The 15,992-nt window shown below is 33.8% G+C and overlaps 1 protein-coding gene across 2 annotated transcripts in view; it reads left to right on the top strand.

The window, feature by feature from the left end:
- Oatp30B (Organic anion transporting polypeptide 30B) overlaps nt 1-15,992 on the top strand; it is a 179,923-nt gene that overhangs the window by 69,942 nt on the left and 93,989 nt on the right. For both annotated transcript variants that reach the window (XM_089648874.1, XM_089648866.1), the window contains one exon: nt 13,735-13,951. In XM_089648874.1, coding sequence (XP_089505000.1) covers nt 13,890-13,951 — 62 coding nt within the window. In that variant the 5' untranslated portion in view covers nt 13,735-13,889. The remainder of the gene's footprint in view (nt 1-13,734; nt 13,952-15,992) is intronic.

Raw genomic sequence — 15,992 nt, 5'->3', positions numbered from 1 at the left:
TCGGTCAGTTGGCAAGCGCTCGCTTGTCGAAAAAGGTCACAAGGGAAATCCGTGAGTATTTTCATGCTAAGGTCCTAAACCAGTGATGGGAATGCGCATATCCATTTCTAAATAATCGATAACCTACGTCATGAAATATTTAGATTTTACATATTCTTTTCTGATACTGAGTTATCGATTCTACAACACATTTCTACACATTCTTATTCTGATGCCCAGTCCATTCGCTGTTGAACTATTGTCAGTTTGTCATTATTTGCCCTGGAATTGCACTCTTGTAAGCTATGAAGAGTGGCGTCCACCGATAAAATTTTACCAATCTATATAAATTAAAAGGTTCGTTTGAAATCTCCAAAATTCTTCACCGATTGCTTTGAAATTTTGACACAGCGTTGCATTCGAATACGCGGGTGTTTTTAAATACCTGTTGTATGTAGATGTCACCTGTGCGAGGTAAAAACGTGCTTTTTTAAAAACAAAAAAAAACAGCGCCATCGATTGGATGTAAAAGCAACACGCGCTGTTAATCTATCTGTACAGACAGACTCAATCACAGCAATGCGTGGCGGGGTATAGCTAGTTCTAAATAATAGTCGATTAACCGAAGGGAAATACATCGCGAAAGATGTACATAGAAATTCCATCGTCATTTATATTTCATAAACAAACTCTAAATTCTTTTAAATGGCGATTTTAAAAATAAAATATACCTAGTCGTTGTTCCGTTTCAGAATTTTGTTTCTTTGTTCTAGTGATTTTTTATTGTTAATGCATATTTACACAGATGTGTATGCATTTTTTATCGCTTTTTATTATTTTGCTTTCATTTATTTGAATGTATTAGGATCTCAGAACAGACATTTTCTGGTACGGCAGGTAACGTAAATATGCATTATTTAAAAATAAAGATTTTGATTCGATTATTTTCGTATTTCTATTATTATTTCGTATCCCTAGTTAACCCTCTCGCCACTACTCGGTACTGGGTAGCTTCGCCTAATCTCACCCACGTAGAACGCATCAACTCGGTTACTCGAGATGCCGGTGAATTAGCAAACAGATCGGGTGGTTAGTGGCTGGCGCATGCCTTGCAAAAAAGCGGACCGGTTGTTGAAAGAATCCCGGGAAGAAAATAATGTCGGTTCGTGACTTTGTTTGTTTCAGGTTAACTTGTGAACTCCAAATAGAAAACGAGCTTGGAAAGCGGGATTCTACATTGTTTGTAAACATTGTGTCCTGTATTTTAAATTAGTTCATTCAGGGCATGAATATCTGAGGGCATTTTCGTGTCCTAAAGGGCTCAAGGTTGCACTAAATCTTGATAAGATAAGGTTCGACGGAAGCACTTGGCAGTGAATAACTAAAAATATTATGAAAACCGTGTTCCAACAAACAGTTCTCCAACTCTTCGTGGAAGGAGATTATGAAGAATAAGTTCTTTGTGATAAATCAAGGATTTATTCAGTACTCCCGTATTACAATAGTGACTCTATAGTCGACTTAACTATAAGCTAGCTAAATGAGATCTGCAAAACACAAGTTTATCTCGGAGCAGCCTAACTGACCCTAGCGACTACTGGCTACTAGCTGCCATCTTGCGGACTTCCAAGCAAGCTCTTTGCACTGCCCTCTATGAGTGCATCTGTGAAGCTCTTGGCTAACTCACTTCCCAACAGCCTTCATCAAGCAATAGATAAAAAGTGACTTTATAATCCCGTTTAACTCGACCGTTTTGCATTTTTTCTGTCTGTAAATAGTACGTTCCGTTTCAAGATGGAGGCCTTTTTGATGACGGAGTTTTAAATTATTATTCGCATTTTTCAATGTTATGGTACCTATCTGCCTGAAGAGGGTTTGAGATAATAATTATCATTGAAATAGTAATGTTTCTGTGATGTATGGTAATAAGTTGGGTATTCAAGCGATAGATGGCACTAGTCAGAAAGCTTACTCCAGAGTCCGACAGATGTCGCTAGAGTGTAGCAATTGCCTGTAGGGTATCCTTGTCAGACTTCAAGCTTCTAGAAACAGAGAATTACCAACCCTCGGGTAATGAACAGTGTAGCTAAATCCAGACTTATATATTTATTTATTTATTTATTTATATTGTAACGTAAATAAACGCAATTATTGTAAAGAACCTTTTATTTATTTTTATTTTATTTTATTTTTATTTATTAAAGGAAAAAGTACATGTACCTAAGTAATAAGGCTTACAATTTACAATGACAATATTTAATACTACTCTTCCAGAGAAGCATTCGCTTGTGGTTGGAAGAGGAGTGTACATTATGTTATTGTAGATATACATATAGAATCAAGAGAAGTAGGAAAAAAATATTGTAAGAAAAATGTACTACTAGTAGCTATAATATATAAATTTAAAAAAATGATGTTTTTAGTTTCTGGGATAAAGACAATTATTATTATTATTCTTTTATTAATATGTATACTATATTTGGAGAAGAAGTTGCTTCTTAAGTATAATATTTACTATTCATTTTTTTGATAATTTATCTTTAAAATATTTTTTCAAAATGCTCAAAGCTTGGCTTTTGTCGTTTAAGATTCTGATTTCCTCAGGGAGTTGATTTAAAAAGGTTCTTCCTTGGTATTCATAGTAATTTTGTGCAAAGAAAGTGTTTAATTTTGGACATGGGAAAATGTATTAAAGTTATTTATTTATTTATTTTACTTTATCAAGAGTTCCCAACACAGAAATCTGCTAGTAAGCAGAGATATAACAGTTTCTTTAGACAAATTGTACAATTATTAGTTCTTCAATTATAGTTCCTTATTCGAAATTTAAAAAATGTTGTATAACATCTCTGGTGTATATCATATATACATGTCACGGTGTTAAGTTGCAGGTACTTAACAACAAACTATGGTTAGTTAGGGGTTGGTTTTCAGACTTGTATTTAATTTTCATGTTTTTCAAAATAAATAATTACTACCCTCTATGTCCACGAGTAGTGTTACTTCTCTCTGCAATATTAAGCCTTTGATAATATGTTAGGTAGGTACTGCTAAATACGTTGCACAACTGTTACTGTACTAGAAAGCACTTAATCGTTAAATCAGATGTGAAATGTGGTCATGTCTTGCAGGGCTTCCCGGTGAGCATTTCATATTTCTAGCAGGTGTTAAGGGCGTTTATCCTCTTCAGCCCTTCCTTTGTTCGGCCCGCGTCAATGCTAAACACTGATCGCGGTTTAAGGCGATGCACTACGTCGTATAGTATTTTAAATTGAGCCGCTATCAATAACAACCCTTACGTAGATGGCGATAAGGTTTAAATTCCCGCTCAACACCATCCGCCTGTTTTGATTTATGCAAGAAAAAAACATGGCCAAAAAGTTCCTTTTATTTTATTTTGTGGATGTTCAGGCATAAATATTTAATTTTTTTCCTATCATTTTATAAATAACTTAATTTGCCACAATATACAATAAAATCATAACCGAAAATGGGTTCGTAAGTAGGAGATTTTGAACTTTAAAGCAGTTTTCATAGGCCTTATACATTATTTTTTTCTGGGCATATAAAATGACTTATATAAAAAGTACCCGATTATTTCAAAGGCCAAGATGTATTCTACTCGCAGTATTTAATTAAAGCATCTGAAACATTTATAGGCGACCCAATTTTTAAACCAAAAACACATGATTTTGCATTACTACGTATGGCATCGCCTTAAGTGTGGATTTGCACACACACGTGCAGCGTTCGTCGCGGTCAAAGAGTATGGATGTCGCGGTTCACTCAACCCTGTGCCTTCATACGCGCCGTGCAAATGTTGTCTAACCTAACCCGAGCTTTATATTATATTCGTGTTATATTTACCCTTTCTATACGTACCGGTTAATGTGTCCTAACCTAGACAGAGATTTCGATTGCGCCTATGTTATATTTACCTTTTGTAAATGTAGCCTGACCTGAGCCGTGTTTTGGTTATGCTTATATTTACCCTTTCACCCACGTGGAACCTGGAATTAAAAATCAGACGTGTTAGATCAAAATGAGGTCTGTAGATAACAGTTATCTTTAATGTTAATTAGGGCGAAGGAAATTGGTTAACACGAGATGGGTTTTTTCTATTTTTGCCTACTACAAATGTGCAATTTTCGGGAATTCTTTGAAAAACCACAACTATATATTTTTTTATGTGAAACCGCACAAGAGTCCCAACTTCTCCCAACCGTCTGGAGCCAGTTAGACTGTAGCATCCCCAATCGGCATATGTTGTAAGGCTTAAGGTAGTGGGGAGGGCAAGGAGATGGGGAAGTACATGTCTATTCTGATCTGGTCACCAAATACGGCCAAAGCCATTTCAAGAAACGTCTCAATTATGAATGTTGATCTTACGCCAGGGCGATACTTAGGACGGGTTGTTTCGGAGAATTTGAACAATTCATCAAATTTCAACGTCCATTTTCGGGTTCTGTGAAAGACTTATTCAAGTTCTGTTTTTATATCATTGTAGGCTAGTTGCTTGACAAAACTGAAATAAAAACAGAACTTGAAAAAATCTTTCACAGAACTTGAAAATGAACGTTGAAATTTGATGAATTGTTCAGATTCTCCGAAACAACCCGTCCTTAGAGTATCTTCCACTCCATTGAACGTGCCGCAAATATACTTTTTTGTCATTTTGTGAAATAACAAATTAATCAAATAAAATTTACTTGGGCACGCCGGAATCCGAACCCGACCTCCAGCTTGCTAGTCGAAAGCCTTACCCCTCGACCACGGGGGACGTCAAATGCATAGTGATTAATTGAGAGTATAGGATTACAGATCATCTTATCGGCAGGATCAAAGTTGCCCTATCTATGTTAAGGTATTTTGATAATGTGTCTTAAGACCCACATTTCAAAAGCTCCATTTTCCATCATAATCCTCGTTAAAAATTATTGCAAATAAACAATAAAGTTACTTTATAAGCGTTCTTATTTGATTTTAGAAGAACCATTAACTTTATATATGGCGTCATGTATTTTTTATCAGGAGATTTTTTCAATGTGGATGAGTGTTTCAGGCGAACAATTATTGCTTATAAAAATAATTGTTATCCTTTGTGCTATGCATAAATAAAATCTTGTCTTTAAAACATTAATTTATCAAAAAAATAATAACCATTAACTCATTTAAATTGACAATTGTTGTCGAAAGTTTCTACAGATTCTTCATCCATTGGACAATGTTAACGATATTTTGCACATTGAATTGGCAAATCGGACAAATAAATATTCAATTGAACACATTTGACTTAGCCAATTGGACAAATAATTGTTCAAGTTAACAAATTTGATGACATTTTGCACACATTCTCCGCGTTCAAAGGGGCACAACTTTACTAACGGGCCTTTACTCGGCGAAGTTCTAGCAGCAAAAAAACGAGGGTAGCACCACATCATAATTTGTAACTTATTAACTCTAATATGCTAATCTTTTTTATCATCAGTTCAGAGAGCTCTGTTGCGCAATACGCTATGATAGTTTGCATGGGAGGACGTTGGTTTTGATGAAGAAAGTCAAACGGAAAATAAATAATTACATTTTGAAGAAGATCAAGCGTTTTACTGTCAGTGATGTGTTGATTTAAAATTACTTTGGCAGCAAATGGCTAGTCAGCGAATAACTAACTTATTTTCTAAGAATTTCTCCTCTCACAACTGTAAATCGGATTTTGTAATGACTTCTGTAATTGCCATTTAAATAAAATAAATATTAATTAAAAACAATATTATTATCCTGCAGTATTTTGGTAGCGATAATGAAGAAACCTCTCAACTCAAAGTCAAATACATAGACTAGAATGCTTTGTACCTACATGTCGTAAAAAAAAAACAGAATGTTTTATAATTGAAGTGGCATATTTGCTGAAAATACCTCTGCATGACGCAGAACCAACTGACAAAGGAATCTGAGCATGGTTAGATGAAACGGCTCAAGTGTCATCTGCCGAGTTTATTATTTGTGTCCCCTTCCCTCGTGGTTGCAGACAAGTCTCGTCTTGCATATAGGTACTGCTTTACTGCATAGCTCGCGGCGGATTGCCTTCTATCGACTATTCTATAAAATTCATGAATGTGGCTTTGACAGGTCTACTAAGCGTTGAACTGTCAAAGCGGCATGTATGTACGAAGTAGCTTAACTTTACGTGTAGCGCTCAGCAGCAATTTTGTATGCGTGTGTGATCCGCCATGCTTGTTCAAATTTTAGAGCTGATGTCGTATATAATAAAATACGCATTTTCTAATGAAATTTGTCGATTCAATATCTAATCATAGTTTTACAGAAACAAGAAAATGATACGTTAAAAAATTCTTAAATCAAATTTCTGTTTCCTTTGTCATACTTTATACATACATATATCCGTACATTGTATATTTAACACCCTTATAATATTCTACATGGGTTAATATTAGACTATGCAATTCATTTTCATCAATTGCTTCAGTTTCAGGTGTCATAATTCATAATATTGCCAAATGAATTGAATCGATTATTATTAAAAAATTAGGTCAACACAAGGGCTCATTTCATAAATTCAAATTCAATTATCAACGTTTTAGTAATTTTACGTTGATTTTCATGATACGGCTCAGAGTAATAATTACTATTCACGCGTACACTATTCTTCGAAGTGCGAATAATTCACACTATCACATTTTCCATTCTGAATCGAATAAATTATTTGTTTTGTCCTTTGTGAATGAAATTTGGGTCAGACGTGCAAAGACATGCTTTGTGCGGTCTCTGTAGGACTAGATTTTAATTCAGAACAATTCACAAGGACGTAGAATCAAGGACACATGACACTGCTCCTCTGTCTTCCTAGACCTCCGCTGTCTCCGCGAAATCAAACTCGAATAATGGTTGTTTCCCAAGGTTCAAACAGCCGCATAGGGTAGTAATGAACGAGGCACGAGTACCATGTGCACAATAATTGTACTTTTAATTTGCTAATCAATTGGTATTACTTTAATTATACACGGCTTTTTTATATGAATACCGCACAAGAGTCCCAACTGCTCCCTACCGTCTGGAGCCAGTGATACTACGGCATCCCCAATTGGGATATGTTGTGAGGCTGAATGTTATGGGAGGGGAAGGATATGGGAAAGAGGAAGATTTGGGAGTACCTGGCTATTCAGATCTTGTCACCAAACACGTCTAAAACTATTTGATTCTGATGCTTTCTTCGACTAATCATACATATAGAATTAGTGTCTCATCAAGTTTCGGAGTGGAAAGCAACACTAGGAAAGTATTTATTTATTTTAGTATATTTTCTCTGTATTTATAGCTTGGCCTAAGTATTTTTTGCAGATTAGGAAACTCTTAAAATAATCGTATCACGCTTTTGACATTGGAGACCAGATGCTTAAGTGACGTGGGTATAAATAAATATAACGTTAAAAATGCTGTGATATCTGAAATAGCTAAAACGATGTATTAACTAAATTGAAACAAATTTCTCTCTCTGAAAAGTCTGGATCTTCGATCAAATTAGATTAAAACTTTGTTGTTGGTTTTCACGATAATTATTTAATTTATTAGCAGATTATTATGCATAATTAGTGTTTATTCTCTCGGAAAATTTATGCCTTATTTCTATTCCCTCGGGCAGCTTCTAGACATCATCGTCTAATTTTAGCAAGATAACCTTTTACGAACGATGAATTAATTATGCATTCGATAAAATGTCAATACTTGGATTTCAACCAAAAACGTATAGTGAAAATAATTAGAATTTATATACTTCTCCCTTATTTATAAACGCTATGTAAATATTACGCGGCGCGTAAGGTCAGACTTATTATCATAGCGTTTGTTTAGTTAAAACGGTCTTAAACCAGGCTCAAGGCCGGCTTTATTACACCAACGTTGAACGGGCGTGTATGAATCTAATTAGTAGGACGTTTCGAATCTAGGACGATTTAAAAAAATTAATACAACGAACTACATATAATTTTTAATTTAACTACTTAACGATGATCAATTTAAATGAATGATGATCAATTTAAATGAATGACGATCTATTTAAATTAATGATAAATTTTAATTATTGGTGATTAATTTAAATTAATGATGATCAATTTAAATTAATGATGATCAATTTAAATTAATAATTATCAATTTAAATTAATGATGATAAATCTTTAAATTAAAACAAAAAATAATGCACGTAAATCTTTTAAAACCACGCTTAATAAACAGATAGGTCATCATACATTTTACATCACTTGCATTGTTTTATATGGGGCGAAAAAATGTCACATAAAAATAAGCTTTTCTACATACATGTAAAATTATGTATTCAACTCTACGAGTTTAGTGGGTGGGAACCTACATCGATAAATCAACCTCATTTTCTAACAATGAATTCTTTTACTTGAAATGATTCTACGCTATTACCGTATAACATTCTGAACATTGCTGTCTAAGTAAATAAACATAAAGCAATCGTTAAAAAAATCTTTATTGAAAAAGAATGCGATCTTTTACCCAGATTTTCCAAGTTGTGGTAACGGTGCCCCGCGCCACACGCTGATGTGTCGAAATGGCGTTGGGACGTGGAATCCGAACCATCGGCAACCGAACCCGCGTAAAAAAGTTAGTATATTTTGTTGACTTTTCGTGGAAAGGGGTTGTTTATTCCTTCGCCAACTCCTCGCGTGGGGTCATGATACAATCTATGGCGTGACAAGAAGTTGTTTGTCGCTGATTCCCTTTAATGACTTCAGAACATCTGAGGCTATCAACCCGCTTCAGTGATTCACCAAAACAGCTCGCTGCCATTCGATAGTCGTTTTGGAATTACATAAATTTTAATAGTTACCTACTGAAAAAACGACGTCTCCGTGTTTTCGCACACACGCTTATTACTGCGATAACAATAAAATTCGAGGTGTGACATATTAACTGTTGGAATAAATTTCCAGGTTGGTAATGTTATTAAATTTTACTTGCAAATTTCTTTGCCTTATTTTTTCGGACTAAGTAAGTTACGATAATTTATACGAACATTGTTTATTGATCCATTTCTCGAGTCCCTGACTGTGGTTCGTGACCTTCAAAGGAACCTCGATTTGGTTTGTCTAAACAGGGAAATATAAACGTCGATGCGATTTTCAAAAGCCCAAATAGGTTTTTTTTAATCTTTCGACGATTCCTCGGCACATAACTTGCTTTATAAAAATAATATAATTTATTTCTGATGTATGTCATTCGGTGACCGGATAAATCATCATAATGATAATTCATCTCTAAAAATTTATATAAAATCATGGAAAGTGATGAAACAAAAACTTTATTAACTGGGTTAAGTAGGTTAGGTTAGGTTAAAGAAATAAATTTCATCGTTTCTAGTGACTTATTATCACTTTTTAAAGGTGCGTTGAATTGTCACTGTGTTGAGTTATCATGGTACCATGTCATTCATGTCCAAATATTACTTAGGTTTTCATTATTCGGAAACTATAATTCCATTGTCTCTACATATCTCTGAATTTTCAACACAACTGAATACAAAAACAAGAGAAATAATAGTGAATGTTGAAAATGAATCGCTGTTTTTGATTTTAAAAGCACGCTTGAATTATTATGCGTCTTCTTTACCCTGTTTATAATGCATTTACAACGCATCGGAGTCATAGTTCATTTAGCTACTACACCCTACAGTCGCTACTGGCGACTCTAAAAAAAGTTGGGAATCGGTGTTCTATTGAATACTCAAACTTTTACCTACTATCCAATATACCCTTTATTCTTTGAATCCATACCAAGATTGATCCGTCATGCGCACGTGGCTAGTCTATGATATCCTTGCTAAGAAATAATCCGGAACAAAACTAGCATTCGTATTTAAGTAATTATTGCAATCTAGATATTTTCCTGATTTTGTAAGTTATTCGACTGACGTTGATCGCGCAGCACGCCACGTCTACCTTCTAATTCTCCCTGAGAGCTTTTGACCCACTTACATCGCCACAACAATAGGATAAAATTGCCGAAGCAATCATGCGTTATTCAACCTCCGGCTGCTTTGTAATAAGCTGCTTGACGTTCATTTTGGATCTTCATGGAATATTCTATAAGGGGAATAGTGGAGAGGAGGAACTGCGCACTAACTTGATTCTGTTTGTGTCGTATCTCAAGTTGTTGACGTTTTGAACTGGCAAACAATGCTAGTCATTTGATTCTAGTTGGCTCCCATCATAGAATAAAAAAGAAAACTAGTGTGCCATTGACTTAGTACATTTTGTTTCTAGACCGTTATTTTTTACAGGTAACCTATAAAATAACCGTTAAAATAGATCTTCAAACACGCGACATATTCAATGAAGGAAACACTGTAACTTTAACCCTTCAGGGTTGTCAAAATTCTTACCAACAAGTCCCAACAACATGGTGAATTTTCTTGGAATTTCGGAATGCTCCCGAGGTATCTAAAATGTGTGGCATATTACTTAGTTTTAAAGTTGTCGTTAAAATAAATACTATTTTAGAAACTAGGTTAAATTATCTGTGAAATACTTGCATTATAAAAAAAACATTGATTTAAAAAAAAAAAAAATTAATATCAAACATGAAAATATTTATTGTTTTTGTGTTTAATTCGTAGAACTCCATTTAATTTTTTATAAATTTAATTTAGATTAAATTTGATAATATTATTATTAAGTTCTGCGAGTGTTTTAGTTTTTTATTATTGTGACAGCTGTTTCGGCTTACAAGGCCATTTTCAAACTGTGGTTAGTCCACATTGAGACGACGTATTTATACTATTTCAAATGTAAATTTTGAAGGTGCATACATTGATTTATTACTGGTTAAACCGATGACATGATCTATTGTTGGTTAAACCAATCTATGTTTTCCCCTCAGTAAATGGTAATGAGTTCTTAATTATTTACTAATGACTTTATTGCTATGAATTATTTGGGTGCATTATACTGCTTGGGTTTTGTGAAAATACTGAGAAGTGGTGAGTAAATTATTTTCCGTACTTTATTAATTAGTGTTAAATTTGGGTCATTCGTTCGTTTATTGATTTCTAATTGTTCAAGTAAATTTAATCTAATGCCCTTTTTTCTATATGCAATGGTTTAGGACCCTTGTTGTTAAGTGGGGTATGATTATTCACCAAGAGATGTTCTGCGAATTTTGAGGATGTGTTTTTATTATTATAACATCGTATATGTTCTTTGAATCTAGTTGAGAATGCCCTCCCCGTTTGTCCGATGTAAGTGGCGTTACAATCGGCGTGGTCACATTTTAATTCATATATGCCACTGTTATTGAGTATATTGATCTGTTATTGAGTATTGATCGCTATTAATAACGGCTATGAGGCAAATAACATTGAAAAAATAATAAAAAATAAGAAATATAAAATAAAATCAATTTAATATATCCGGTAAATAACAAAAATATAGAAAAATTTGCATGTCTCGAATTCCTCGGCCCAATATCTGAAAAAATTGCAAAAGAAATTAAAAAATGTGGTTTAAATATAGCTTTTCGAACAAACAATAATTTAGGAACAAGCCTTAAAAACTCTAAAAGTAAAATCCCTATACTCAGTTTGAAAATGGCCTTGTAAGCCGAAACAGCTGTCACAATAATAAAAAACTAAAACACTTGCAGAACTTAATAATAATATTATCAAATTTAATCTAAATTAAATTTATAACAAAAAAAAAAAAAAAAACAAAACAAAAAAAACAAAATAAAAAAAAACATGAAAATGTTAACAAAAAAACTTACCAGGACATTTTGACTTGGAACGTCCATAATTATGAAGTAATTGGATATATATAACATATTCCTTTTGTGTAGGTATTAAGTAATTAAACTGTTTATATAAATATTTATTTAACTTTTAACTGTCAATGAAAAAATGGCGAAATTCGTCATCATGCACTTTGAAATTTTTTTCGCATGTAATAATGTATAAATATTTGATACAAACTGTGAAGAATAATTATTTATCTTTGCAATGAACAACATATCACATATCTACACATTATAGAAAAAAAACTTTTAAACTGTATTGACGCTCCGGTCAGATCTGTCCTTAGGGGTCTATAATGGAATAGAATGGAATTTAACCTTGAAGGGTTAAAGTAAATATGAACGCATGATAACCTCGAAAAGGAAAGGAACACACAACATAAATCATGTGTTATTGTTTACTCTGTCAACTTTGTGATTTCGTATAATATCATAGTTGACACTTGATTAGGTAGTAAGAATGTGTTATATTTAATGTGATCATTGAATATGTCTTTGATGTTGCCATGTAGGTAATGAATGACTTTTTGAAAGAAACTAAGAAGTAGTTATTTTTTATGATAATAACTATGTGTGTGTTCTTTCATACTTATATTGTCTCTCTGCCAAATTTCATCTTATGAGATTATTTATATTGTACAGTACATATCCGTATATTTTTGCGCTGCTCGGGAATCGAACCCAAATACAATTGCCAAAGACCGCCTATTTCAATTGTTTTGTTAGTCCGGTTATTTGCAGAATAGAAGCATATTGGATTGGAAATAAATCGGCAAATTCCGTAATTGTTTTAACATTAACCCCACAGAGAAGGCCCCGAGGCATGAATATATATGAATATATATATATGAATATATCCCTCCCACTGCAGTGCAAGGCGATGGGTTGAGAAACCAGTTGGAGAGGTCAAAGTATCTCCCCGAACCAGCCTCTCCCTATAACATGCAGATGGAGGGCAGGCGCATCCTGAACACACCTCACCCGATGGACCCGGGCTCCCCTGCTAAATCACCAAATTTAAGTGTAATTTAAAAACTTGAAACTGATTGTGTTAAGAGTTCAGACCAGCAATAAATTTGAGGTTTTCACGGCCGAAACTGTCTTCAATGCTGTCCGATGCGTTGGCTTAAAAAGCAGGTAGCACAACAAGGCATAATATCCAAAAATTAAATCCCTATAATACCTACCTAATATATATTTTTTAAATCATTGAAGACAATATTAGCGATTTCTAAACGAAAATCTGAAACAGAAAAATCAGAAAAGGATACGGTCACATCTAGGACTCGAACCCAGGACCCTTGCCTTGCCGGGGCACTGCTCTGGGCAAGGCAAGGGTCCTGAGTTCGAGTCCTGGATGTGACCTTATCCTTTTCTGATTTTTCTGTTTCAGATTTTCGTTTAGAAATCGCTAACATTGTCTTCAATAATTCAATAATACAATTTGAGGTTTTACTCAGTAAAGTTATTCCAAAAAATAAATATAATTTTTTTAACAGAAAATTATTATTATTGTATAATTTTCAAATATAGTATTACAATGTTAATGGTGTACCTGTAATTTTATTTCTATATTATTTGATTTTTTAAATTTGTTTATTCCTTATACAAGCTAGAAATACGCTTAAGTATCATTATTAAAATATTAAAATGCCATTTACTGTTATTAGTTTTATTTTTCCGTACTTTTACTATTACAAAGTATTATTGCTATTAAATTAGTGATCCTTAATATTGTAAAATAGTAGAATTTATAAATATGATTAAATAATCTTGCGGTTTTTGCTAAAAATGTCCAATTTTTATGTCTTCGAGTAGGAGAAGTAGGGAAGGTAGAAGGAAATGTAACGATAATTCATAGTCATGGAAATATTGCTTTAAATATAAATACATAATATATAACAACATTTTTTTTTGTTTTTTCAGAATTCAGACCCGTCCCGCTCGACATGAGGCCGGCATGAGCGGTGCTGGGGGTGCATTGTGAGGGTGAGGGGGCGAGTGGCGTGCTGGCCACACGGGGGGGCGCGCGCGGCCCGGGGCGCGTGAGGCGTGCCAGCGAGGGCGGCTCAAGCGCGGTCATGGGCGGCGACGGGGGCCAGGGCGGCAGCGCGGCGGCCCCGCAGCACAGGAAGGGCCACAGGTAAGATTTTTTGTTCAAATGTCGATTTTAAAGGACCTCCGTTGCAGAGTACTAAGACCCTTGACTTTAGGTTGCGGTTTAAAATTCAAATTTAAATATTTAATAATACCTACTACTATTCTATTCAATTTATTTTTATTTTAGTTTGGAAACGCCGGTCCCACTTTAACGACTTTTAACGACAAATTTAAACAATGCAATCAAATAACTCTTTAGTAGGGAAAACCCATTCATAATTTCCGATTATGATTAACCCTGCGAAATTTAAGCAAAAGAAATTTCAAATATAGAATTAAAATAATATTCATATAAAAAAATATTAAATATAGGTACTTAATCGCTTGTCTGAATTCTTGACACATGAGTTTAAGTTTTGAAAATGACAATTAAAATAATTTTCTGTTACAATATCGACTCTAGCAAATTTAAACCCGGCAAGCCATCAATTTTTAGGAATGCTACTTTTTAGAGGTTTCGTATTGAATTGTTTTCAAAGTAAAGTTTAATGGTAAATTAGTTGCTGATGAAAGCATTATCAAAACTAAATTAATGCTTTAAATTTTTTTAGATTTATTCCAGAAAACCGTAGATGAAATTACTCAACCCTCAAATATATCATTATTATTATAACTAGAATTGCAATATTTTACTACAAAATTGAAAAAAAAAAAAAAACAAATAACCACTTTCAGAATCTTTAAGATTTTTAATTAGTTTTACGAATTGGTAAATATTCGGGAGACGTCCCGTTATTTTTTTTGATTTTGTGACTCGAAGGTTTACCAAACCGCAGTCGATATTACATTAGGTAAGTACTTTTAGATATAACCTCAATAAAACTTCTTTTACCAAACCACAGCCGATATTACATTAGGTGAGTTCTTCAAGATACAACCTCGATAAAACTTCTATTCGCAAACCACAGTCGATATTACTTCAAGATACAACCTCAATAAAACTTATTTTACCAAACCACAGTCGATATTGCATAAGGTTTACTTTAAGATATAGTCCCAATCAAACTTCTTTTACCAAACCACAGCCGATATTACATTAGGTGAGTTCTTCAAGATACAACCTCGATAAAACTTCTATTCGCAAACCACAGTCGATATTACTTCAAGATACAACCTCAATAAAACTTATTTTACCAAACCACAGTCGATATTGCATAAGGTTTACTTTAAGATATAGTCCCAATCAAACTTCTTTTACCAAACCACAGCCGATATTACATTAGGTGAGTTCTTCAAGATACAACCTCGATAAAACTTCTATTCGCAAACCACAGTCGATATTACTTCAAGATACAACCTCAATAAAACTTATTTTACCAAACCACAGTCGATATTGCATAAGGTTTACTTTAAGATATAGTCCCAATCAAACTTCTTTTACCAAACCATAGTCGATATTACTTTTAAGTAAGTACTTTAAGATACAACCTTAATAAAACTTCTGTATTCGATATTTAAATTTTATTCTCTACCGTAAAATGATCGATTTCTGTGTGACATTAATTTGCTGCTTTTATGCCAAGGTCTTCAATTAATCGCAACTTTGATTGATGAAAGAAATAATGAGATTTTCTTTCTACCTCATTTAATGCATTGTTCCCCGATGATATCGGAAAATTGTGTAGTTCAGAAGTGACTAACTGAGAAATAATGTCAATACCTCGCATTTTTCTTTCTTGACACAATGCGTCATGATCTATTGCTCACGACCTTACAGAAATGCGTTGTCACGAAGTTTTTACTGAACGAGTAAACATTTCATTTCATAAAACATATTTCAATATCTGAAGTATTTTGGCAGTGAGGTCATAGACCTTAGTACCACTCTACTATGGGTGTAAACAAAAAACTTCAGTTGTTATTATTAATTGATATTTCTAAGGAACATGATTCGGCGTCAGCCTGCTTGTACCTCGTACCGTTTGTACTCACATCAGCACGACACGGAACTTTCCAGGCGTCATTATAATAAACGTCTGTATTTAACCTATGGAAAAGCTGTACCTTCACAACAAGTGCAAGTA

This window comes from Hesperophylax consimilis, chromosome 3, assembly GCF_061612785.1.
Source record: "Hesperophylax consimilis isolate HC1 chromosome 3, BYU_Hcon_1.0, whole genome shotgun sequence".
Classification (NCBI taxonomy): domain Eukaryota; kingdom Metazoa; phylum Arthropoda; class Insecta; order Trichoptera; family Limnephilidae; genus Hesperophylax; species Hesperophylax consimilis.
Note: the sequence above shows the minus strand (reverse complement) of the source record. Positions and strands in the feature narration are given on the sequence as shown.